This window comes from Rutilus rutilus, assembly GCF_951802725.1.
Source record: "Rutilus rutilus genome assembly, chromosome: 10".
Classification (NCBI taxonomy): Eukaryota; Metazoa; Chordata; class Actinopteri; order Cypriniformes; family Leuciscidae; genus Rutilus; species Rutilus rutilus.
In genome coordinates, this window is record NC_140215.1 from 14,104,687 (window position 1) to 14,132,627 (window position 27,941).

General features: G+C 37.3%; 2 protein-coding genes across 4 annotated transcripts; one reads left to right on the top strand and one right to left on the bottom strand.

Annotated features, from left to right (window-relative positions):
* Positions 1–3,034: 3,034 nt before the first annotated feature.
* Positions 3,035–18,452, top strand: rftn2 (raftlin family member 2). The gene is made up of 9 exons (XM_084422269.1): positions 3,035–3,530; positions 9,645–9,825; positions 10,918–11,026; positions 12,039–12,216; positions 12,867–13,085; positions 14,415–14,521; positions 14,617–14,720; positions 14,809–14,887; positions 16,876–18,452. Exons 1-9 carry the CDS (start codon positions 3,392–3,394, stop codon positions 17,071–17,073), a joined length of 1,314 nt encoding a protein of 437 aa, XP_084278395.1. The 5' UTR covers positions 3,035–3,391; the 3' UTR covers positions 17,074–18,452.
* A 53-nt stretch (positions 18,453–18,505) lies between these two features.
* LOC311298941 (MOB-like protein phocein) lies at positions 18,506–27,774 on the bottom strand. Of its 3 annotated transcripts, XM_084422272.1 has the most exons (9): positions 27,615–27,754; positions 26,047–26,205; positions 23,572–23,634; positions 23,066–23,166; positions 22,608–22,650; positions 22,329–22,415; positions 21,901–21,980; positions 19,490–19,601; positions 18,506–19,033 (listed from the first exon to the last, which is right to left on the bottom strand). In XM_084422272.1, the coding sequence occupies exons 1-9, from the start codon at positions 27,615–27,617 to the stop codon at positions 18,902–18,904; spliced, it is 780 nt and encodes a 259-aa protein (XP_084278398.1). In that variant the 5' UTR covers positions 27,618–27,754; the 3' UTR covers positions 18,506–18,901. The 3 variants fall into 3 exon arrangements, with proteins under 3 accessions (XP_084278398.1, XP_084278396.1, XP_084278397.1); XM_084422270.1 differs by lacking the exons at positions 26,047–26,205; positions 27,615–27,754 and adding an exon at positions 24,341–24,487; XM_084422271.1 differs by lacking the exons at positions 18,506–19,033; positions 19,490–19,601; positions 21,901–21,980; ... (2 more) ...; positions 23,066–23,166; positions 23,572–23,634 and adding exons at positions 25,545–25,735; positions 25,855–25,944 and having other exon boundaries at positions 27,615–27,774.
* Between the last annotated feature and the right edge of the window lie 167 nt (positions 27,775–27,941).

Below are 27,941 nucleotides of genomic sequence, written 5' to 3' on the forward strand. Positions count from 1 at the left end.
ATCTAAAATAATATTTGCATCATATCTTCTTTTCCATCTGCACTCTACATTTCTCTTCACGTCATTCAAAATTGAATTGCATTTATCTTGTGTTGGATCAAAGTGTTGAAAGTACTCTCGAGTAATGAAAAGACAAGTAGCAGCTGGTGCCGAAATCTTATTTTTACAAGAGGGAAGATGCTAAAAACCATAAAGAAACCAGTCAAATAAAAAAAAGGGGTCCTTTTTCTTTCTTTCCTTTGTTTCAGCGTATTTTTATTTTATAATAGTGAATAGTGAATTTATTTTTAGCCTAATTTATTTAGGCTATTTATCACAGTCAAAATGTGAGATTACTACATGTGTTGACCGGTAGATGACGCTGTGTCACAAGTTATTGGAGAAGAAGCGTGTGACGTTATTCCTTTGTAAGATCGACTAGCATGAGCCCAGTTTAGTAAAAAAAGAAAGAAATTGAGCCCAGTTTAGTGCCCTTTGTGTCTTCAAGTAGCCCCGTTTGAATTTGTGATCTCTCAGCGCTAAGCAATATTATAACCTTAATATTTAGCTACATTTTCTTGTAAGATCTTTTCTCAATGAGTGTTTCACATTTTCTTCTACACGTCTCAAACTTTGATATAATATTCACATATTTCCCTGCTATGAATTAAAGTATTTTTGAAAAAAGTCTTACAACTTCTACAACCACCTTACTATGGTGGTGGTCATGTCTGATCGTGATTTCACCATAAGCTCATTTCTGATTGGCTGCAAGTCTCATCTTGTTACAACACTCCTGGTCTCCCCTACATTATGTAAGTGCCTTTTAATGACTTTAAAAGCTCAAATAAGACACAAATTCATCACTAAATGAAATACAAAGAAGTGTCCGTTTGAATATAAATGTTGAAATCAATCCATCCATCCATTTTAAAGCTTCTTGCTGTGAGGCGACAGTGCGAAAATGACTATAAAAAGTTACACCTGATTCTTATCAGATATGATCTCACTGGAGCTCAGGAATAGATTAATAGGTTGTGTAGAGTCAGGATTATGTGTCAGAGCAACTGATGTAGGACAGGTCAATCTCACAGTAACAGAGGTGGGATTATAGTGAATGTGATGTCTGTATTTGTTTTGGGATGAAAATGTGGAGACAGATGAGAAATGAATAGTGAATGTGATTTTCAGAAGTACAAGTTTAAGATTAAATAATGCATTTGTGTTTCACTTTTCTAGGAGGTGTGTTGCACAAGGTTTTGTTTCGGTTTTGACCTACTGTATATTTGTTTCCTTCCTAAACTGTGTGTTTAAAGAAAGCATGGGTTTCCTTCCCAGTGTCCTCTGGGTGTGGTCTCAGAATGACAGTGGTTTCCGGTCTAGGACCCAGACTTGGTTTTTCAGTGTTATTTCTGAGCACTGACTAAGAGGCACATGGGCAGACAGCTGTGTGACATACTGTCAAGATCTAAAATTTGGATGTCCTTTCATTTCTATGAAAGATTAACAAATACTATCCATAACTTTGGATTTGGCTCTAAATGCATCAGATGTCTGTTGTATTGCAGGGTGACCCAAGGCCACATAATCTAAAAAGAATTACAGGAAATTTGACACAAAGATGTTTTTGAAGGATTGATTTTGAAACTAATCCCTAATCATACTGTGTCGTGAGCGGCAAGAGCCCAAACAATAAAGCGACACAAAGCCACTAAAATGAGCTGCTTTCAAAAATATGCCGCTTTGTGGCTGGTTAATGCGACTGTTGTTCAGCTTGGTCACAGCCAGCAGGTGGGCATTGTTTTCAGCTGTAAGGTTGACAGGTGGTACAGTAGTGGGCTACTTTGGTAGTTTCATGTTTTGTTTTTTGGTTCCGCTTTGGGTGAATTCTGACTCTGACAGAAATGTGTAAAAATAGAGCCATGTAATACACATATTGAGGGATTTGAGTTGTGTCTCTTAGCCTTCCTCTGCTCCCCCTATTTAGAGGCCTCCTTCCTTCCTTCTCTCCCTTTTGTTCTGTTTTATCAACAAAATGCTCTTATTGCTTATGTTAGAGAAAAGGCACTATCTTGTTTTTCAGTCACAGTGGTCTGTTTGTGCTTCAGTCGTGTGCTCCTTATTAAATGCACAAACAAGATCCAGATGCCCTGTAAAAAAAACCCTCAACATTAGGACTGCATAACGGCTGCAAACACACGGGACACACATGACACGATATCTCACTCCCACAAGTCTGTAGACTTCAAATAGGTAGCTGAAATTATGAAAGTCGTGAGCATATATGACATACAAAAACACTTAAAAGAAAATTCTTTAAATAAATGACCATGTGGTTAGGAAATTAAGTATTTTAGACATTAATCTTTAAAAAAAATCGCTCATGCATACATATAATTTTCTACTCCTTGTATGGTGAACAAATTTAGCTCACCACTTGAGCAGATGTTTCTAGTGCAACGGTCTTAATTTAAAGTGGTTTCAAGTCCCTTTATAGAGTTTCCATCCCTGCTTTACTCTGTCAAAGTGCCAAAAGTGACCTAAAAGTCATTTGCTTCATTGCTGATTTTATTATGAATTACTGACCAATTCATTTTAAAATGATTAATATGAATTATAGGCTCCAACATCCCTATGACCCTGCAAAAAGGACAAAAGTGGTCTAGAGAATGGATGGATTAATGGATTATGGTTGGGGGAGGAAAATGTACTATTCCATTCTTTAATAAAGAAATTATTAATAATTATAGAAAAATTAAAAGTTAAGACAACCATTTGAGGACAAAATAGTGAGAGTCCATTCTACTATTATCTCAAGGTGTTTTAATGGGGTGTATAGTTATCGTTTTTCTTCCTTAATCTACATGTGTGAAAATGTTGTGTTTTAAAAAAAATACAGGAACGTTTTCTGCCTTAACATTTCTGATTTATACACGCCCCTCCTCCTGTTTAATATGCAGCCCCGCCCTGATTAATTATTCAGCATCCCGTTCTTCCTTCGCCACGCCCCCTCATTAATTTCAGCATGCTTCCAACCCTCTACAACTTTTGCTTTATTATTTCGCGGCCATTTAGGGAGACTGGAGGTGATGTGGTTTTTCTGGTAGAGGTTTTAAGGAAAACAATCTGGATTTATTTACTAAACATCAACTTCAGAAAGTAGGCTATTTGATTTCATAAACCCTCTCGCAGCAGCAGGACTTGGTGATCTTTGCTTGCTCATTTAGACTTAAGCCGTTTTCTTAAAGGGGATCGGATACACTGCACGTCATCCTCGGTTCAGAGCCACTCCCGAAGGATTAAGTTGTTGGAATATGGAGCAAACCCTCTAAGCACAGGAGCGGGAGTCCTCTTGTGTGGCCGAGTGGGTCGCCCCGTGTCCGGCCTTGCGAGTGCTGGAGATCCCGTTATAATGGGATGCGGACTACGGAAACTGGAGGACCCGGAGGACAGCAGCCCGGGGAAAATCTACTCCACTTTAAAGAGACCACAGGTCGAGACCAAAACAGACTCCGTTTACGAGTATGTGCTTCTGGACTTCAGTTTGGAAGGTAACGTTACAGAACAGTTCAGTAAACAAAAGTGTGAATGTGATGTTACAAAAAATGCCATGGTAACGTTAACCATAGTTTCCACCAAAATACTAGTTATTTCAGTTATTCTGACTACAATATAACTGCGTTAACGTAGTTAAAAAATTGTTTAAAAAAATGCTAAACAAATTGTTCCCCCCCCCTCCTGAAAATTACTTCTTCCGTGGCAGGCTACTTTTTCCATTTTGCAAGCCAAGGGTGTAATGAATGAGAAAGAGCTCCAGTTGTCCATTCGGCTGTGTCTCACACAACCATCTGCCTGGCTAGATAACAGTGGCACGTGCCAGTGATGGCCAAAAATGCTCCCTAGACAGGAAGCTCGCTAGGATTTGAGACAATATCATATTTTCGATTTCAAACTTCTGGCAATGATGAATCCTGACATGTGCGTCCTGGAGTTTGCGAGAGCTAATAGCGTTTTACCCAGCAACAGCGCTGAAGCCTCATCGCATGTGGAAATAGGTCAGGGGGTTTAAGACAGCAGCTCACCCGCGCCAGTTCAAGATGACATCCATGCTCAGACTCCCTGACCGTGCAACAGTTTCCACTATCTGAATTTCCCATAAGCGTCTTTTTCTTGGTTTGAAGGAACCATGCATACTCAGTCTTACTACTGCCCACATTTTATTGTATAGTATAGCAGCATAGTATAGTCAGTGTATTGTAGTGTTGTGTTATTTTACCTGGAGTAGAAGTGGATTGTTTGAAAGTTTGTGCGGGTTTCTCGCTCGCTAACCAGCCGGGAGCGGGGAGTGAAAACCACGTAATGGATTTGGAATACCTGGAGTGATTAATGAACGCTTTGAGCACGGAGAGGGAACTTCATTCACTCCGTTTCACTAATTTTGCTGCTCCAGACCGTATTTCAGTCTGTGCGTTAGAACCATTTTCATTAACGAAAAAATTACAAACTTTTTTCTTTTAATGTACATTATCTAATGTTAACTTTTTGTTTATTGTACTATTGTAAAATGCTGAGGAACAAAACAGCAGCCTAGCTGATCAGTATCACGGCACTTTAGATTGAGTAATATTTCTTACAGGACTATAATATAGCCAAATTTTATGATGGGAAATGAGATGTACATAGAATAGTCCAGTATTACACTACAGTGTGTTTCTTTGTTTGTTTTTTAATGCCATGCTAGCTTCTTTGCTATGCCATGCTAGCTAGTTTTCATGGCGAAAACCGTAGATATATCTATGGCGAAAACCATAGGCCTACTTGAGTTAAAATAGAGAAACTAAATATATTTAAGACCCATATTTCCTAAAACTAAATTTAGATTAACTTAATATAAAAAAAAACTATTAACAGAATATATATATATATATATATATATATATATATATATATATATATATATATATATATATAAACACTTTTTTTTCCCGATGACTAAATATTACAATCCAATAAAATATGTTTGACAGACAATGGGTTCTGAAATTATGTAAATTTTTAATTTCATTTTAAATATTTGTCAAATGGGTTTTTAAACCTGTGTAAACCTTGAATGTCTGCATCGTATGTAAATTACTTGTTCCCTACAGTTATTAAAAGTAAAAAGTACCAATAATAGGATTGATGTAATATAATTTAAGCACTCATTCCATTCTGATTGCCACTTGTTTTTGACATAAGCGTACACATTTAGATTAGTTTTCAGATCTGAGAAAGATATAGAATGCTTTTCCAATTCTGTAGATAATGCTTATTTGACAGCAAGAGAATACTATAAAATTGGAGTATGGATAAATTCTGTCGAAATGGACACATCTAGTCGGTCACACACCCGTTTAAAATCATTGTTTTGTGATGGTAATGTATGCAGGTTACATGTCTCCACCTGGCTAGGCCTCAAGTCCACCACTTTAGAAGTTTATGAGGCAAATTATTTAATCTCTCTGAAACTGAGCTAAATCAGTTAGGTTACCTGGATTGTTGTCAGCTGGTTATAAAGGTCAAACGTAAAAAGCCTCAATAACAACAGAAACAATAAGTCATATTTTAATGCAACACATCTTAATCCAGATATTAGCTATACTTTTTTTAGCTAAACGTAAACATGTCTGCGGGTGTGGGAGTTGGAGATTTGAGGGAAAAGTCAATTGGCATGTCAGCGCCCCCTTTGTTCTAGTCTTTCATTCCCGAGAACACCTGGTGTACAGATTCCTGAATCGATGGTGTCTGACACTGCTCACATTATTTAGACAGATCTGCATCACAGGCTGTGCTCCTTTGCCTTGCTCTATCTGCATATCGAATGTAACCTGTGGAAACTCTTCCTCGGCTGTGTGCCAGTGAGTGTTTGAATGGTTACGAGATGATGTGGCTATACCTTTCGACTCAGTTCTTCTTTGCAGCCATTTGCAAGACCTCAGCTTGACAAGTTCACCTATCTATGCCTAAAATCATGGTAGACGTGTACACTTGGAAAAATACCACAGTTGTTGTTAGCTTGCATACTCCATGCATGCTCTCTTCGCTTGGACCTGTCTTGTCCTGCATCTCATGTCAGGACAGGAACAATGCTGGTTTCTACACTCGTAAAAACACAAGTTGCAAACTGAGGTTTTCACAGTGATGCCATAGAAGAAGAACCATTTGTGTTCCCATTCATGTTTTCCTTCGTGCTACTTTGAAGAATTTGTTAATAATCTAAAGAACCTTTTGTCAAATATAAAGGTTCCATGGATGTTAAATGCTTTTCATGGACCCATAGATGCCAATAAAGAACCTTAATTTTTAAGAGTGTGGGGCTGTAATGTGTAAACTGTTTTGTCAAATAACCTTAGAAAGTAAAACCGTGGAAAGCTAAAGGATCTTCCTCTAGGGTGATTCCTCTTGGGTTCTGGGAAGGTCCAAGGTTTGGTCTGCTCCGTATGTGTGGCTCTCTTGGACACTCAATTATGTATTATTTGGATGAGGACAAGGTTAAGAAAATAACTTTTTCTCTCTTTTTTTTATTTTTATAAAGAGAAATCAAATAATTTATGTAAAGTACTGTAATGTTCACTAACCAATCTATTTTTAATTTAGAAATTAATTTATGACATTTTATGCATTTGCTATGCTATTGGCATGTATAGGAGCTTGCCTGATGCTTAATTTGGGTGTTTGGCTGTAGAAAGCCAGATGTTCATGTTGCAGAGGCAGCAGACAGAATTAAGAGTGGCCTTAATCTCTACCTTGGATCAGTTTCATTGCTGTCACGTCGACAAAGGGATTAGTTTCAATGTCTCATTTTGGCCTTAAATCACCATTTGAAAAACCTTCATCAATTTTCCTGTCCATTTAGGAATCAATAATATTCTTAAAGGGTTCACCCAAAAATTAAAATTCATAATGGTCTCACCCTCTCCATAATTGAGCATAATGTATATGATGACAATTTACATTTTTGAGTGAATGAATCCTTTAAACGATAGCATTCAACATTATAGTCAGACTTAAGGTGTACGGTATGTTGGTGTAATCTCCCTTTTGGTTAATCTCGTTCTGGCATGCTGATGGATTTATGAGTATTAAATGAGTTTTCAGGCAATGTAGTTTAATCTAGTAAAACTGGTTAATCGGGTTATCTCAAGGCCTGTAACTGAAATGATTTACTATGATGACCTTGCAATATTTTGCTGGGTGAAATCATGTCTTTCACACCAAAATAAACAATAAAAGGAAGAAACAATTTTTGCATAATGTAAATAATAATATACATATATAATTTTTTTTTTATGAAAAATATATTCTTTTATAAATATTTAGATTTTGGGGTGAAATATAACAGCAAATTGAATGCATTGAATTGACGGAATATTTGATTGAAGGAAATGTGGCAAAATGTGCAAAATTTCCACACTCTGAAAAGGTCTACTGCCATACACAAGACATCTTTTTCCCCTAAACCCTTTCTGGGTCATAAAATATCCCATAAATTCCTTCCCTCTACCTCCTTCGTCTCCCTCTCATATCCCAGTCTATCTGTTTCTCATTTTCCCTCTGCAGATTTCACACCTTCAAACTCTTCTCCATGTCTTCTCACCCCCTTTTCTTTTTATTCATCCATTCAGCTCATTCTCTTTTTATAAACAACACGCATACACAGTCTCTCTCTCTCTGTCTCTATAGAGAACAGAGGCCTCTGTGTGAGAGTTGACAGGAGGGGGGGGTTCAAGGGTTTGGGACAAATTGCAGGCCTTTCTGAGGTCTGTGTCTCTGTGAACGAGCCACCGCTCTCCCCAGCCCATCGGGGTCGTTGTGTCCATGACAAGTCTATAAAGCTCAGGTGTGAAGGGCGGACATGTATACGTGCCAGTTAAAGCCCTTTAGTGGCCACAGACACCGGGGATGGCGAAACTTTCTGGTAGCTGCAAAATCAGACTTGGACGAGAATAGAAAACTCGTTCTCGTTCATAGCTGTTTACTGTTTGTGAATGAGTTTTCTGTGGTCCGTGAGATCGTCTCTCATGTGAGGTTAAAAATTCGGGTCTGCTCCAGTGTGGGAACCGAAAGACTGAATGTTTGCGCGAGTATGTTTGTGTTGTGTGTGGTGGAATGTTGTGTTTGTGAGGCTGAGTGTGTGTGGCATGGGGCCAGGCCTCCCTGTGAACAGCAGCTCTTTGTGGACACAGGAAGTGTGTTGGGGGGTTGGGGGAGAGGAGGGAGACGTCAGGGTGATCTTCTGTCGGAGGCTGCAGACAGGAGGACGAGAAGCTAACTGAACGGTAGCACGCTATTGAAGAGCCGCTTAGAGAAACCTTAACATTGGCTCTGTTCCAAAACCTAGTGGCCGGCTTTGCTGTTTGCTGCCTGCATAGACAGCATCCTAAGTAGAATGGAACTCAGAAATGTAACGCTGCACATGGGCAGCAACAGTTTGCATCATACAAATAGAGCTTGGCTTGACTAAAATTGACTTCAGTAACCTTTGTTAATAGTTATGCATAAAAAATAGCACAAATATTAGGTACAATTATTTTATTACTGCTTTTAAGTATGTAATGGTTTGGATTTAATAAAACTGACATTTTCACATTGTAAATTCAGCTATTTTGAATCAAATTAAAATGAAAAGAAATAAAAACTTTAGGACACAACTTTAAATTGGCCAAATCCAGTATTTCAAATAAATGCTTTTTTATTAAATTTTTTATTTACTTGCCATTTATCAAAGAATCCTGAAAAAAAAGAAAAAGTATCATGGTTTCCACAAAATATTAGCAGCAAAACTATTTTCAACTTTGATAATAGGATCATGTGACACTAAAGACTGGAGAAAAATTCAGCTTTGTCATCATTGGAATAAATTGCATTTTAAAATATATTAAAGTAGAAAACCGTTATTTTTAATTGTAATAATATTTCATAATATTACTGTTTTTACTGTATTTTTGATCAAATATATGCAGCCTTGGTGAGCATTAGAGACTTTTAAAAAAAATTTGAACGGTAGTGTACATGTCACATTTAGGACAATTTATACAGTATAATATAATATCAGCTGTGGTGAGCCGTCAGATAAACCTCTAATGAACTGTATACTCAACACTGAAATGGCTCTTTCTCAAGAGTCTTCTTATTCTTCACGCAATTTCACATTTGCCCACCCCTAAAAAATTAACTACCCACAGATAATAAAATAAACTGTGGGTGGTGTGGCGCAATGGATAAGACACATGCCTTTGGTGTGAGAGACCCGGGTTCGAATCCACTGTGAGACACCAATGTGTCCCTGAGCAAGACACTTAACTCCTAGTTGCTCCAGAGGCGTGCCACCTCTGACATATATAGCAATTGTAAGTCGCTTTGGATAAAAGCGTCAGCTAAATGAATAAATGTAAATGTAATGTAAACTGTGATTGGTCACTTTACATGTCTATTAGATAACCCTTCGCTGTCTAAATGGTTGGCTCTTGGCGAAAATAAATTGCGAAAGACTGTATCTTCATAATATTTTTCATCATGTCTTCATAATATTAGCACAGCTTGTTGTGTTCTGCCAGTGTCTTTTAGCACTGTATGGTGGTTTTCACTGAGTGCATTGTAAGTTTTAGTTCTGTTGTGTTCCACAGGCAGTCGTCCCACAGTGCAGTATCTATCCTCACTGTGCGAGCTGCCCCATGCCCTGCAGTCCTACTACACCCAAGGCTTTGTACTGGCCGCCCTGCATCCCATCATCCTCTCAGTGGGCCGGACCCGCTCTCTGCCCTGCAGCCTGCTCTACAGGGCCATTCTGGTCCGCCCACGGTCCAGGTAATGTTGACCATGTCCATACCTCATCATTGCGCCCCCTATTCCATACCCCAAAAAACCCAGACCAGCTCCTTCCAAGTAAATAATAATTAACTTTTAATGAGTCTGCTCTGCATGAATATTTAATAATCAGTAGTTGGAGGTCAGACAGTCTAGCTAGAGTGGGCGGGGCTTGTGTGAAGTCAGACTGGGGTGCAGATGTGGGTTAAATGTAAGATATAAGAAAGCCCTGACAACAGTGTAGTTTTTCACCAACCAATGAGAACCTGCAAAGCAGCTGTGGATGATCTGACAGGCTAATTTCCACTATGATGCTTTAGGTGACAATAAATTATGCAAAAGTAAAGTCTAGGACAGTTGTAGTGTGTTAACAGTATTGTGGTGTGAAAAACGCAGAGCTGTGTAATGCCAACTCCTGTGAATACTGTATGAATGATGTCTGCATCCAGTCAGCATAAGCTTGAATGCGCTTTCAAGCAGAGACAATGGCTATGAAACTCGGAAAAAGCTGCCATATCAGGCAGTGGCATCCAGACGTATCCACAGCCATTGTTTGCTTAACTTCCTGTCTACTAAGATGCCTACATCTGGTCATTTCTTGAAGGAAAGCAGCATAGAAGTATTTTTGCATCTTGTGATACCCAACAGTACTGTCTGTGTGATTCAGAGGTTGCTTGAAAGAATAAAATGCTGTCTGATGGACTAGAAATAGGCTGGCTTGACAGGAATTTATTTATAAATGGCTTTTTAATTTCCACCAAGAAGTAAGCATTGTAGTCTGTAAATGTTTGCTCGCATCTAAAGCGCAGTTGAATCAGTTCTAGATCATTTGCGTTATGGTGCTGTGAAAACATATCTGAAATCAGTTTTAGTGTTGGCTTCATACAGAATCGCTGTCTGTTAAATCATTGACTTTCGGACACCGCTGATGCAGTCAGTTGGGGTTAGAAGGGTTAAACCTCTCAGCAAATTGATACTTTGCTAATCGAGGACACGTGAAGAATAGCTAATGTCAGCAATTATAAAATATGCATAATGTTTACAACTGCCTGAATTGATGTGTGTTTGTTTGTGTTGTGTGTGTGGTTGCAGTAATCATGCTGTGCCGATGATTGACAGCTTGCCAGTGTTGCGAGTGGAGGAGTGGCCTCTACCTGGAGAATCTCTGACCAGTGACACAGTGAGACTGCTCATCGACAGGGTCCGTGTTTTTTTTTTTTTTCACCACAAAAAAAACAATAAATGTTTATTTTAGCCATGCATTTTTATATTTGATAGAAATAATGGTTACTTTTTTTGATAAAATGTTTAGGTTTATAAAGTTGCTTTTACAAAAATAAATAGGTTGAACAAATGCATAAAACAAAATTTAAAGATTTACAACCTCATCTATATTTGCTAGCTATATTTAATAGGGCTGTACAATTATAATAATCATAAATCCCCCCCCCCCAAAATGACGCAAAATGACGATTTTTGCTTCATTGGAGGTTTTTTTCCAGACACACAATACAGAAATCTCTCGTCTTAGGGGGAAATGAGGGAGGGCTGGTCATTCGAAAATACTACCGGGTTTCTGCTGATACAAAGCTTAATGCTAATAAAAGTATCCCTTTAATAGATTTGTGCGGGTCCATAGAATTTGCTGTTTGTAAATTCAATTGTGAACGAGTCCTCTATGCAAGCATATGCTTAATTTTTTCGATGAATGCCGGACTTTTTTTCTTACAATCCCATTTCTTAAAACCCACTGGAAACTCGCAATCAGATTTGCCAAAAAGTAATATTAGTGCCCAAAAACGCATGATGTCTGGCAATTTTGAAGGCACATTGTAATGGAAAAAGGTTGTTTTTTTTTTTTGTCGTATTGTGATGTACCATCTGTTGGTTGTTGATTGGTTGGTGGCAGATCTGATTGTGAGATGGCAGCTGATTGTATGAAAGGGTCTGGGTTTAAGCTGACTAAATGATTGGAGAAGCTATGACAACTTATATCGAATGATGACATTTTGATTCAAAATTACAAGCTCAAAAAAGTTCTTCACAATAAGATCAATAACATGCATTTAGAAAATATTAAATTTCATGCTTTAAGTGTCAGAGGTCTTTCTCTGCAAAAATCTATTTGCATTACTTTCAGTTCCTCTTGGAGGGTTTAGACATACTGACCATACTCCTATTATTAACCATATGTATTTTGTCTGCATCCTCAGGTGAACAGCTATGCCCGGGGTGGTGTGAGGTTTGTGGGATCAGTGCTTCAGCAGGCTGGAGGAGGGGGGTGTAACGGTAGAGTGCCCAGTCCCAGGAGGGGCTGCCGCTCCCCATCCCGCACCCCACCTCGCACGCCGCCCGGAGACGGAGATCTAGAGGGCCGTGGCTACAGCCCAGGTGAGATTTTCCTCTAACCTCATTATAGACCATCTGAAGTCTCAATCATTAAACAATTATTATTTGTTATAGCTTTAAATCATATACAATGATGTTTGACTGCACAGATCAACTATAAATGCCTTGTGGGAGTCACCCAACAACGCATGATACGAAGAACTTATATTTCAGCTTTGAATCAAAAAGCCATTTTTTTACCATAGCATTGTTAAAATAATAACCAGTCTGTATAACCTTATTCAGAGTAATGAAGAGTGTTTTTCTTTTTCCCTCTTCAGTTTGAGTGGTGTCAGTTTAATTTTGGTTTAACCCTGTACTATCTTTGCCCTCTGTGGAGCTGCAGTGCTTCCTCGCCCTCTGGGCATCACACCAAGCGCTCGATTCTCCACGCCAACCATTTTGGGGCCACATGTGAGATTAAGATCAGTCAGAGGCTGTTAGCGTCTTAACACCAGTACTGTACCTCATTTCTCTGCCCCATTTGACTTATTATTTATGGTAGATGGACTGCTAGTTTGACCTATTAAACATGGTGCCTAAATCAATGGTCATTGCACGACTTATTCTATTGAAATTTGCCAGTAAGTTTGACCTTGCATTCTATTATTCGTTTGTCTGACAAAATGTGTGACCGTCACTGTCGTTTTCAGACCTGAGATTGTTGGTGCTGTTTCACTCCTGGGCTCCGGGCTGTGCCCCGCTGGACTCTCTCGCCTGCTGTTATCACCAGGGGGCGCTGTCCATGCGTGTGTCCAGAAAGGGCCAAGTTGTCAGTGCCCTGGAAGCTGATTGGCTGGAACTGACCGCAGCTTACTACCGCAAGGGCTGGTCACTGGTCGACTCCTTTATATATTGGGACACACCTAAAGGTAGTTCTTGACTGTCATTTGAGTGGTTCCTTGAGCTGGTTGTTCATATGGCTGCCGTGTTTGTGTTTCTCTGATCGCAAAAGAAAGATGTCAACATTCCCTTTAGCTCTTCCCAAGGAAGTCATTAAACTTCATTTTCTCCAAGTACATCTTTTCACCCTCAGAAGTTATGTTCTTCATCCTCCTCTTTTTAAACCCGCCACATCTCTCTGTCTTTAACTAAAGCCAAGATTTCTCTTCTCCTGTCTCTCACCAGAACTAAATTTAGAGCTCACGTCCCTAACCTCACGACCGTGCTTCCTGTTTCGCACTAGACTAATAGGAGCTAAATCAGATGTGTGTGTCTGTTTTTGTGTGTGTGTGGGTGGGTGTTTGAGACATCTGGGCTCACTCTCTCTATACTTTATGTATGTATGTATGCATGCATGTATGTATGCATGTATGTATGTACGTACTGGGTCGAGATTTTTTTTTATATATTTGAAAGAAGTCTCTTTTATATACGGAGCCCCGCATGACATGCAGGAAAAAATATGTATATCGTGGCCACGAATTAACAATCTGTTTCCTTGCCATACTAATATGTCAGCATGTTTTACTAATTTGTCCCCTCTTTTTAAGTAAATAATGCGCACAATATAATAATTAATTCCCTCGATTTACTAAATCATGGCCACGTTGTTCTAGTTCGTTCTCTTGTTTTAGGTCAATCAAAACGAGGCAACGAATTAGTTCAATGTGGCCAATGTTTACTCAAACAAGGGAACGAATTAATAAATCATGGGAACAAATTCTTAATTTGTGGGAATTCATTATTAATTTGTGGCCACGATATATATCTTTTGTCCGCATGTCATGTGCGGGCTCTGCATTTATTTGATCAAAAATATAAATTAAGTAATATTGTTTTAAAAAATCAGTTCTCAGTGTTGGATCTATAATCTCATTCTCTCTCTTTGTCCTCTCATACATGTTGGTGCACATGGATTTGTCTTGCTGTCTTATAAGTAGTTCAGTTTCATTATCTTTTGTAGGTCATTGACACACTTCCAGCACTGACTAAATGAGACCTACAAATTGTTTCTCTGTGGTTCAGTGGGTAACTATATCAGAATAAAATAGTCTCCTTAGTTAAAAACAGCCACTTATAATGTTCAGATCTGTGTAATCATGTTAAAAGAAAGTCATTAATACTGCTCATGCTTCAGATTAGGCTTTTGAGCAATTCAATTAACATACAAATATACATGTACTCATACAGACATAATGTAAAAACCTAGCTGTGAATTGTCATATACCAGTTGTTACTGTATCATGTTGTTTTTACAGGTGAGCCAGTGCCCAGGTCTCTAGAGGGGCTGTTTGTCTACGAGGAGAAAAGCACAGCGCCACCTGCCAATGACACTATTGTAGTGGAGCAGTGGACTGTTATAGAGGTGTGAAATGTCTGAAAGGTGTCACATTATCACATTAAGTGTGTTGTGAATGGCATTTTTCTGTTCTCCTTAATTTATTCTGGTTTGCGTGTCAGGGTTCAGATGTGAAGACCGACTATGGTCCTCTGCTCCACACATTAGCAGAGTTCGGCTGGCTGCTCACCTGTGTGCTGCCCACCCCAATTATTCGCCATGACAGGTGGGACCCTCACACTACAAGCTGTATAATTATCTTCATTTACACCCCATCACCGTTTCCAAAGCTGACTGTTTTTCTTTTCCTGCAGTGAAGGGAATCTCGCCACTAAACAAGTTGTTTTTCTGCAAAGACCTGTCAAAGGCCAGTCGGTACCACAGCACAGTCAGGTACCTGTTTACCAGTGTCAGTTCAGTCAATTATATTGGCAATCTGTTGCTTTTCTTATAACTTAGTCTGTCAGAAATAATTATATGTAACTATTTACAGTCTATAACTGTGATAGTTCAACCAGAATTTTTTTCAAACAATCCAGTGTTATTTATATAACATTATTGTATTCATTAATAAGTAGCTTTTATTTTTACATTTTTATTTTTCATGTTAATCATCTGAACCGTCATCTGGGTACATGTGTCCGGATGACACTCATTCTATGGCGCAAACAAAGCATTATCTGTAGTAATTTTGTGCTTTTGTCATTTTTGTTTGTCATTGTCATTTTATTAGGTTTTTTTTTATATATTGCTATTTAGGTTTAATTTGTTTTAATTTAAGTTTTAGTTTTTATTTATTTACAGTGAATTCATTTCGTGCTTCAGCTTATTTCAGTTAGTTGCCACCAAAACTTGATACAAAATAAAGGTCAAATGATCAAATATAGGTCAAATATATGAAATAGTATGTATATATACAGTACCAGTCAAAAGTTTGGAAACACTACTATTTTTAATGCTTTTGCAAGAAGTCTCTTATGCTCATCAAGCCTGCAGTTAAAAACAAAAACAAAAAAAAACAGTAATATTATGAAATATTATTACAATTTAAAATAATGGTTCTCTTTTTTAATATACTTTAAAATGTAATTTATTTTTGTGATGCAAAGCTGAATTTTCATCAGCAAGTACTCCAGTCTTTGGTGTCTTATGATCCTTCAGAAATCATTCTAATATGATGATTTGATACTCAGTTATTATCAATGATGGAAACAGTTGTGCTGCTTAATATATTTTTTTGGAATAGTTTTTTCAGGATTCATTGATGAGTAAAACGTTAACAGCATTTATTCATAAAAACAGCATTTATTCAAAATAAAAACATTTCTAACAATATAAATCGTTACCATCACCTTTTATCAATTTAACGCATTCTTGTTGAATTAAAGTACTAATTTCTTTAAAAAAAAATAGTTATTGTTCCCAAACTTTTGAACGGTAGTGTATATTGTTACAAAAGATTTCTATTCTAAATAAATACAGTTCTTTTTAACTTTTTATTCATCAAATAATCCTGAAAAAAGTATCTCAGGTTATAAAAAAATATTAAGCAGCACAACTGTTTCCAACAGTGATCATAAATCAGCATATTAGAATGATTTCTGAAGGATCATAAGACACCAAAGACTGGAGTACTTTCTGATGAAAATTCAGCTTTGCATCACAAAAATAAATTACATTTTAAAGTATATTAAAAAAGAGAACCATTATTTTAAATTGTAATAATATTTCATAATATTACTGTTTTTTTTTTTTTTTTTTAACTGCAGGCTTTATGAGCATAAGAGACTTCTTTCAAAAGCATTAAAAATAGTAGTGTTTCCAAACTTTTATGACATTGTAATTAAACTATCACTAATAAATAAGTATTAATAAAAACTATATAGACATTTAATAAAAGGTAACGCTTTACAGGTTTCATTAGTTAACATGAACTAACAAGGAACCACACTTATTTACAGCATTTCATAGTTTTAATTTCAACATTTACTCTATTAACGTTAGTTAATGTATTGTGAACTAACATGACATTTTTTATTAACTAACATTAACAAAATGTAATAAATGCTGCACAAATATATTTCTCATTGTTAGTTCATGTTAGTTAATGCTTTAACTAATGTTAACAAAGACATTGTAAAGTGTAAACCAAAAAAAAAAAACACAAACTAATAAAAACTTACAAAAACATGAAGTAAAATTAAAGTGAAAAATGTACTAAAACTTGAACTAAAATTAAAGTGAAAAATATATAAAAACCTAATTAAAAATGTTAACAAAGACTATCATAGTATATTAATGATACTAAAATAACATTGATTTCATCTAATATTTATTTTCTTGTATTTCAGCTTTTAAAAGCCTTGTTTTTGTTCCTCCAGGGATCCACGCGGCGAGAGGCGTCCAGTCACTCTGTGAGTCGAGGTGTGGAGGAAGCGCACACAGAGCTGTCGTCTCCATGTTCAGGGGGGATCGGTGGTTTCCCAGTGTTTGGAGGAGGGTATCTCAGTGCACTCTCCCACCTAGATGAGGGAGGATTTGAGCCAGACGATGGGGCTGCAGAAGTCACCTGTATGTGACGCACCAAATCAAAGACGTGATTTCTTTTGTCCGACAGAAACCTTTGATGGTTACGAGCTGCAACAATGCCCTAGAACTGACCACATCACAAGGACAAAGAGATTGGCATTCTTGTATTAGAAACGGACTCATAGCACTTTTAACTTTTCGTAAGTTATTTTTTAACAAGCCATAACGTATAATAGAGGTCAGTTTTATTTTACCGTTTTATTTTTAATTGAAAGCACAAAGTATGTGCAATCCTTCTTTTTTTGACACAAAGTATCAATAACAGCACTGAAAGTCACTTATTTGCAACAGCAGTATTTCACAGCACTCGCACGACACAACTGCATGTACAGTTCATATCACATTTGTTGCACAACAACACAACAGAAACAAGAAAAAGGCTCCAACACCTCAACAAATCTTTTTTCCCCTCCTCACCGAGTGTCCTTCCTCACTGTTCATTTTTTGCTGTTCGTTTTCCTGTTCCTTTTTTTACTTCAAACCAACTGACTATTGAGTTGTTTGTTCCAACACCTGGAACGGTTCCGTGTGACGCACTCAGGAACTCAGGAGTGTCCAAACAGCCCCTCTGTAGGACGAAGACGTTTATTTGGTGTGCATATTTGGGACGTGCTTAGATTTGTTTTGCAGGAATTTTCCAAGCCTTGGAGTCAAAACATCAGGAATGCTCAATACAGCTTGGGACACCAGTGTTTAAGGGAAATGCATGTGCACTGTAAGCGTACAACGCTGCAGGCAGGACCCCATGAACTAGCCTGCACTAAACGCAGAACTTGATGCTGTAGTTTGGTTTATCTCACTCCCTGCCATGAACTCAAGTGGTGCTAGAGTTGAATTTGTATGTTAATCTCCTAGGAATTTCTGCTATCCAAAAGGGAATGGTGATACACTCAGATTTGCATGTTAAGTAAGAGGCAACATTTCAGTTTTACTCTGACTGTAGTTCTCTTCAGCCTGATGATCAAATAAGATTTATCAGGCTGGATTTTGTTTTGTTTTTTTTTAAAGCTGCAATGGTGTTTGCTTGTGCCACCTTATTCACTTGTACGTTGTATAATTTTAACTGAGTTAAGCTTTGTAATTTTCGCATCTTATATTGCCTTGACAATGTTTATCCCTCTTTGAGGAATGGCAGAATAGAATAAGCACGTTTTAGCTGGCAAAACAGACTATCAAGCTGCTGTAATTGTTCGATGCCTGGAGGAACTAGTAAGATGTTTCTTCACTCCAGAAGCTGAGCTCAGATATTTAACATTATATTCTAATATGCCAGAACTGATCAGTATTATTTACCAACTGTAGTATTTGAACGATTCAGACCATTTTTTGTAATATTTTATTAAATGGGTATTTACCTCATTTTAAAGTGGCTGTTTGTGGTGTTACTTAACACGACATCAAAAGCAAACGCATAAGCGAAAACTAGGTACAAGTCTTTTATTAACAATTGACATAATGAAAATACCATACATTTTAGTTCATTTAAAAAAAAAAAGGACGAAGTGGGCCAGGTAAGAACCCTCCACCCATGTAATAACTTAACAACAAGGGAAAAGACAGGGTGAATATCACCAGACTTGTTATAGTCGAGAGAGGGGGAAAAAAAAGAAAGGAAATTCTTATTGGTTAAGCAGGATTTACAATGGAGATGGAGTGAGATATGTACAAGGAGCTGCTGATGTTACATTTTGATTGTTACAGCTGAATGAAGAGATTTGGATCAAACAAAGCATTAGTGAGTGGAAAAGTAACAAAATGACTAAAGTTGTAAGCCTCTGCTGTCTGGATGCTAGAGGCTGAAAATGCACAAGATACAGCTCAGGCGTCACTCTCCCCAGCAGTGGCACTCTGGACTTCCTCTTCCAGGATGGGCACAATGAGGTTATCCTTAGACATTAGATTGTACTTCATCACGAAACGAGTGAAGCGGTGACACAAGAAAGTCTCATTCTGTGGGAGAGAGATGACACTCTTGATACAATGTCAATCTGAAACTCCTTTTTAGGAACCTGCCTCCTACTGACCATAGCAGGAATTGTTGCTAGCATGAACAGTAGTTGCTTTGTCATGAGCACTGTCATTATCATGCTTAGCATTCACTTTAATTTAAAGTAATGGCCTCTAAGACACAAATCTCTGACCAACTGGAAACATTCTTAATGAGCAGCAATTCCTGTTGTGGTGCACAAACTCACAATTGCTCTGTTGAGCATAAAAATACAGCACACAAATATTGGGGTGCATGATTGAAGTATGTTTTCCTATTTTTCAAGAGGTTCAGTAGTGTGAAATGATGCCGAAATAGGCAGTGCAGTAGGTTTTGGAGCAGAACTGATATTCTGTTTTATAAAATCTATGTGCTTGTGGATAAAAAAAATTTAAAAAAAAAGAAGAATTCTTGCTTACCTCATACTTGTCAAAAATCTGGCGGTGGTGAAAGTAAGCATGGGAGAAGATCCTATAGATGCGACGGCAAACCGAGCCCAGTTTGGCCACAGATGATTCCTTAATGCTGACGCTATACGGAAAGCAGTGAGAGGATCAGTGGCTACACAAACAAAACATCAATGGCTTGTTTACAGCTAGAAAATCCTAGAAATTATTAACATAGTAATGCATGGATGCTCAAATCTGCCCTCACCCGAAACTAGTCAATTTAATTTGTGTATATATAGCGCTTTTCACAATTCACATCGTTTCAAAGCAGCTTGACAGAAATTCATGAAGGTAATGTTCATAATTGTCCACATTTTGCAGTTTAGAGCTGGGCGGTAGGATAATTTGCATATGATGATTTAAAGAGATTGCTATTAAGATTTGCTATTAAGTATAAATCAGGCATGAAAACAGGTCAGGGGTAAAAAAGGTGAGAAGGATGCGGCATATATATACCCCCCCCCCCCCCCCCCCCCCCCCCCCCCCCCCCCCCCAAATAAAAAAAATAAATGTAATGAGTGAGTAGGAACGCGTGAGTATTAACACGAACAGATGAAATAAGTACAAAATTCTCACTTATTAATAGAATTGAACCATACTCCACAGTGATGAATCCCCCCCAAAAACCTGTAAGCTGCATTGGCATAGTATTACCAGTGTTTCTCACAGGATTTTTGGATCACTGTGATGAGTGGACCTCTGCCACTCTAGGGGGGTTCGGGGGCATGGTCCCCCGTAAGAAAATGTTGTGCTTTTTAATGTTAAATTCATCAATCTGGTGCAAATTAAACAAAGAAAAATTCAAAACTCTTTTAGTTAAAGTGTCTGTCTACATTACTACTACAAGAATAGTTATAATATTAATCCCATGATAGTAATAGCCATATTGTAAAACAAATGCACTGAAAAATAAAGGAAACTTTCATAATTAGTTTTGTACTAATTTCTATACTTCACATTAAAGATGTGATTGGGCTAGCCCAGTGTCAATCAAGAAAAGAACCAGTGGGCCGCTGAACTATGTGTTTCATTGGGTGTCAGAGAAAAAAAAACTATTTACTACTATTTATCACGCATTAAAAATGCCCCAAACAAGTCGTCTGTATGATAATCTGAAACAAGGACTGGTGAGCCGTTGTCCTGCTTCACTTCACAGATGCTGAGTGAAAGGAGAATTATAGAATGAAAGGATACTCATTCATTTATATGACACTTTATTCATCAGGAGAACAGCTCGTTCAGCGCGTCATCCGTCGTCCTTTCAGTTTCGGTTTTCAATCGATCAAGTTTTTTCACGTTCTCTCGATAAACCACCCCTTTCAATCCGATCGAAAATATTTGTAATAGAGCTGACACTTTGAGTTTTTAATGGGTTATGTTAAAGCCCTACTTGTTATAAATGTTTTTATGAAATATCTCTAGTGAATGCATTATCATATCACCGTATTATTTACCGCCATGCGAGCCACAAATTAAAGCTTGGTGAGCCACATGAGGCTCGCGAGCCGCGCAATGAATAACACTGCTACTTGTTCCTGCTCACTCAGCGCTCACGGCGCCCGCGCCCGCTCGCGATATTATCTCGCCCACTTCTATATCAAAATATAAAAATAATGACATTGGCAACATCGCTGTCTGTATCTGACAGGACAGTTAACATTGTAAGCTAACTTACCTCAGGCTTGCTTTCCGACGTGCGGTTTGTTCGGCAATCCAGTTGTCAGACTCGCGGTAAGACTTTGAAAACATTTCTGCCCTAACGTTACTCTGACTCGTATTGGCTGTCATGTTTCGGCATTAGGAATGATGATTGTTTTTTAAAGCTGCGAAGTTTATGGTAACTTTATAGGGGATAAATGCTGGCCTCAGCCTCAGCCTCAGCCCCCCGCCCCCCCAAAAAAATATTTTCTCATCGGATCTGCACAAATCACGTAGGTGACCCTTTTAGGTTTTAAAACGGCGAATTTCGCCGAAAGGTGAGGAGTTTTCATGCCTGATAAATCGTGTCATGTGAGTGTACTCCATGTATGCGGACACAGCTGGATATATTTTTAGTAATTGGAGCAAGCTGTTGATTCATTATGCATTGAAAGGTTTGAGCTCTGTAACGTTGTTTAATAATAGAAATTTGGTGTAGTAAAAAGCCTAATTACTATTTAGTGATGAGTATCACTGCCATGATTAAATTATGCATATAAATGACAGGTTTGAAGATTTATCGCCCACCCCTAAGCAGAAAAACAACAACAAGGTTTTGGGGTTGAATAAAAACTAATCCGGTGTGTTTGAGCAGAGCTGGAAGTAAACCCTGCAGGAAGACAGATCTCTAGGAGGAACAGTGAACAACCCTGCTTTAATAGATTAGATGTTCAATAACTCACCGGCTGGGAAAATACTTGTTGCTGTTGAGAAGACACGCAGCTCCATCGAGGGTGTGCCTTGTGTAGTCAATGGCAGGGCACTGTGAGCCACAGTAAACAAACAAATCAACATAAGACAATCATCTATATTTTAGCTTTTCCAGCTCAAGTCGGTTCAGAAATTCATTAGGGCTAATCAATAATAATAAAAAAATAACCAACAACAAATGTACACTGATTAATCACATTCTGCTCACAAATTTTTTTTATAAATAAAATATGGTATTTTTATCTGATTAATTGAATACCTAATCAACTGATTATTGTTAGTTGCAGCCCTAAAATTCATACATGGACATTTTAAGATCATGTCTTTTTTTAGAGGTTTTTTAAGATCATGGGAAACATAAATTCAGTCTTTCCAAACGTCTGACACAGAGGACACTCACCTCTTTGGGAGTCTTATGGGCAGCACACAGAAAGATCCACTGCTCAGTGGCCGTCATCTGGGTACATGTGTCCGGATGACACTCATTCTATGGCGCAAACAAAGCATTATAAGTATTTTAATATAAAAAATATAATACTAAGACAACAGTAAAGGCTGTCAACTAAAAAACAATCTGGCATGACAAGGAGACATACGTTAATTTTTAAATGAATAGTGCAGTACAGACTACTTGAGTTGTTTGTGAGATAACAGTAATAGTTGTAAGAAAGATAATTACCTGCAGTTTAACTGCCAAGCCATTGAGCTCCAAGCAGAACTGTCTATATATATAAAAAAAGAAAAGAAAATTACATTTACACTATTCCCAGGGACACTGCAGCAACAAGTGTATGATAACATTTTGTGGACCCACTTTATATTAAATGTCTTTAACTATTATGTACTAACATCTAAATTACTCATTTGATACAGTGCACTTATTGTGTACATACATGTTTTTATGTTGTACTTATTTATTTTTTTAAATACCTGCTTGTAATTTTCATTTCCACATCAACAGCAGCATACGTGTTTTGCAATTTTTTATGTACATAGTAGATAAAGACAATTAATATAAAGTAGGACCCATTTAGTCATCAAAAACAAACGGAATACACATACACTGAGATGGAGTCATTACAACACTAGACGATGTGAAGGATGAAATGGTCAGAGTTTTAGAGATTAATAATATACCTGAGATGTTCATATTTCCACACCCCCTCATCCTGTCCCTCTGGGGGCTCCATAATCTTCTCTATGTTGGAACAATCTGAGCGGATGTTCTGCTGAATATACTGAAAAGGAAAACATATTACTATGAATTACATTTTTAGGGTCAGCAAGAAATGGAAGTTGCATGTCTTTTCTTCCCTAATGTGATGTATATGAGTAAACAGCTTCTTGAACAAGAAAAAAATGTAGGGCGGAACTTGATTTTGTCCGTTGGGAATTGATTGTATTGTTGGATTGTTGCGGTATGCTATTGCTGCAATCTCATGTGAGTGACAGGTTGTCCCGCCCTCACACTAGTTCCTCATGTAAAATTACTGTACTGCTTAAAACGACTTAGAATATAGTACAATAAGCATAGTGACAACTCAGTGTTTTTTAGAGCTTGACAGAATGTGGTCACTGTATTGAAAACAGCACCTCTCAAAAATATTATTTTTGTGATCCACTCAAGTAAGAAAAGCTCTCACCTGTTGCACTGCCAGGGTGCTGTCCATCTCTTCAAAAGACTCATCAGACCAGTTATAGAAGTCCTAAGGATTAAAACAAAACATGTTAATAGGGCTAGCACTAGAATAATCAACACAACTGTATCAGTAATTGCTGTTGACAGACCATATTTGATAGATATACACTTCAAGGCACTTTTAGACAATTTACTATAGTTCTTATTACGTTGTAACCATAATCTATATATATACTAAACCCGTGGTAAAATGTCCCAATGGTTTTGTCAATTGCAAGAAGTATTAGTGACTCAATGCAGCAGTGCAGAGCAGCTCACCGCTTCATGACTCGGCTATATAATGTTATATTAACTTAATTGTGTTTTAAATTCAATAATTTAATGTATATAAACATCAGCAGTTGTGTGCATCCGGGTACTTTAAAACGGCTGCTGCTAGCTGACTGCTGTTAGCCAAATAACTAACGTTAGATCATGAAAACCTGCCATTTCGGACACCTTGTAACTCATATTTCACATCATATTCACCAACTTACAAAAGAGAAGATAAAATCCTATTATGACCAGATGAATTTAACAGAATATTCAGGTAAAACCCTTCAATTGAGAATCATTCACGGTTAACTGATAGCTTAGCTCTTTAGCATATCTGCGGCTTCCGCTCCCAGGAAACCAAATCGTTTTTTTATTTTTTATTATTACATTGCAATATACTTTGCGAACTGATTTGAGCTTGGAAAACGATTTAAATTGTTATTCGTTGTTCATTTTACCTTCGCCTTGGTGCCTGGTCTATTCCTCCTCAGAACAGCTGTGCCCTCCGCCATGACCATCTCGACAGATTTAGAGTTTGATTGACAGCGCGCCCCCCAATGGACGAGTAGAACTACTACAGGAAGAGCTCAGATTCAGTGACCCCCAACAAATATTGGACAAAATGCATGTTATTGCATTGCATCTTTTAAAACATTTCTAGTATTGTACTAACCAGTTATACTAACACAGCCATAATGTCTTAAGAACTAGCAGTTAACCAATGGACATTTCATTCTCAAATTTGACCAATGAATTAAAAATGATTTTGAAAAATGTCTTGAAAAAATTAATGACTAAATTGTAATAAGCGGTTTATGAAACTGGCCGCAGTGTGGAAACTCCAGGTGGCATCTCATATGACTTTTACTCCTTCCAACAAGTCCACAAAGACCTAATAGAGTAGCTTAGTGTAAGCATTATTATCCCTTATGTTCATATTTTAAATGACTGAAAGCCCTTATACAAATGAAAAGCCTTGTGTCCATTCATATTTATTTTAAAGATTTTTTTATGTTTTTCCTTTTAAAGGGATTAAATTATAGCCTATGTAAACGTATCTTCCTAGTGTACACTACTTTTTTACACAACAATACTATCTTTTTTAGACCTATTCATCAACACTATATTTGTACTTAGCAACTGATTATTGTATATCATGTCAAATAAGAAAAAGCCATTCTTCATATTTCAATAATTTTTAATGAACAAAAATGTTATGTCAGTTGAAAAAACATTTTATATAATGAATTATATTGATTAAAAAGTCTGGGAGTCAGATTACTTTCAGAAGGCACTGTACAATAATTATTTTAGTTATACCTTCTGATCACATCCTGCAGCACATATTCATAATCAAAAGGAAATTATTAGGAAGATAAAAGATATTCAGTAAAACAAATGAATTTTCAAACCCTAGAATTAGCAATTCACTAGTTACTTTATCATCATAGTCCAAACTCCATCTGACTCCATTATAAACTTGTACAAAGTTAAGAATTAGAGAACATAATTAACATTTGACCAAACGCAAGAATGGACCGTTCATGAATATGGACTATGAAGTCATTGGAATTCATATTTTGTTTCCTAACACACACAATTTAGACAGTCCTTTCACATAATCAATTCCAAACTGCTCTGTTACATGAAGAAGCAAAGACGAAACATCAAGATCACTTTATTTGAACAAAACATGATCATACTTATTTACAATCAAATGACATAGAAAAAAGAAAATAAACAATGAACAGCCATTCTTTCTACGAGCTCCAGAACGACGCAGATGGATGAACAAGCAGACTTCATTCTACATATTTGCCAAGAATATCTCCATCCCGGAAAAGGAAGTAGTCCTACAAAAGAAAAGAAAACGGCAATTGTAAAAATCAAGTTACTTTTATGCAAATTATTATTTAGTTATTAAGAAATACATAACAAAACAAATTAATCTAATCACGGCAAATGTTCTAACCTTATCCTCAAGTACAATTTTAGTTCCTCCGTACTCTGGCAGCAAAACTTTATCCCCAACATTGACACAGACAGGTGTTACTTTCCCATCCTGAAAGACAGACATTATTTAAACTCTGAAGTACAACCAATAGATCTCACACAGATGTTTCAATCAGATCATAAAACACATGATTAACTTTGATTGGGTTACCTTGTTGGTGAATCCTGGACCCACTGCTACCACTGTAGCCTGTTGCACTTTGGCTTGAGACTTTTCTGGAATCATGATGCCTCCTCTTGAAACGGTCTCTGCAGCAAGCCGTTCCACCAACACACGGTCGAACATGGGAAGGAATTTCCGGAAAGCCTGCTGTGGGGCAAAGAAATGCTTAGTGCAGTGTAGAAATAGTCAATGTATGTTTCGCAACACTGTAAAAGTTCCAAAAAAGAGAAATAATAATAAAATAAAACCACCAGGGGGCGTTACAGACCAGCTAAGTGAAAACCAATTGATTTAATTAATCTCAAGTCTTTTCTCCAATGAGTTCTTGATTTCGGTTATAATATAATCTTCAATTTACCTTCTTTAAAAGACAAATTTTAGGCAACTAAATTAGACGCATACTTCAATCAGGCAACTTGGAAAAAGAATATTGACCATCACCCTGTACACAGTTTCAAAGACACGAGCTGCTGCTTGTCTGAGAACAGGTGTGTGTGTGTGTGTGTGTGTGACCTTGAGTGAAGGTCATGTGTGGAGGAGGGTAGATGGAATATAGGAGATGTTGAGGGTTCATGTTGGGGAGGAGAAAAGTTTGGAGGTTTTGTAAATGTTTACCATCCTGGTGAAGGACGAAAGGACAGGCAACAAGATAACCCCCCCCCCAAGGCTGAACAGTCAGGAATGTAGAAGATTCTAGAATGAATCAGCTGGGCATTTTACCTTATAACACATTTGTGATGAATTACAATGTAATTTATAATTCAAGTCACAAGTGAAGTTTCCTACAGTCTGGTTGGTAGCCAATGAAGTATGCGCATACTTACTACGCTATGGCAGTTTATCAAAAGGGTTAATAGACACAGATAACAGTCAGTCCTGCTTAAGAGAATACTACTATGCCTCAATCTAACTAAAGACAAAGGCACAACAGTTACTGTACATCACAAATCACACGTGTTCACTCCATTCAAAATGACCCGGAAGTTCATTTCTTCCTGAAATGCTATTGGTTGGAATGATCTTGGAGCTTAGCTGAACGTGAAAACCCGATTCAAGTTATCTAGTTATGATCATGGAAATATGCTCAGTTTTCACAAGCAAGATGTGACAGATACCTGCAAACAAATATACATTATACGCGTGAACAGATATTATCATACTATACAGACTGTCATATGAAATGTTAAGCAGTCAAATAATGATACCACCTTTTAAACAATACTATATTAAGAGGTTAAACTTGTCTAAAAAAACAGCCATAATTTAGCATTTCATGAAACAAACCGGTTTACCTGCGAAAATCACCAATCCCGATGACAGAAAACCACGAATTTTAAACATTTCTCCCATACTATACATGTACTAAGTAACATACTTAGCATCACGTCATTATCTCATATAAAGTCAGAGCATGACTACATTACTAACCGTGACCTTGCAGTTGCAATTGATGGAGGATTATAAAACATTGCGCGATCTCATTCACAAAGATCAAATAGTTATTGAAACAACTCATTCAGATGATGCAGCTAGATGAATTATGTTACGCGTCTTACCATTTTAGTTGATCTTTATGAAATGAGCGTGCGACAGAGCAGCATAAGACAGTCACACTGGATCACTTCACTGTTCACTCCTGCGATCCACGTGAAGAAGAAATGTCTGGAAGGCCACTGCGCATGCGCCAAAAGACAAGCCATACCGACCCCGTCCTGCAATCTAGAATATTCCTCGATCGCCTAAAACGTTGCACAAAGACATTTAAATATGTATTTATTTTTTGTGTCATTTCTATTCTAAAAAGACGACACAAATGTAAAACTGAAGTGGATTACAAATAACCAAAGAAATAGTTTAAAAAAAACTAAATAAAGGTTGTGAAT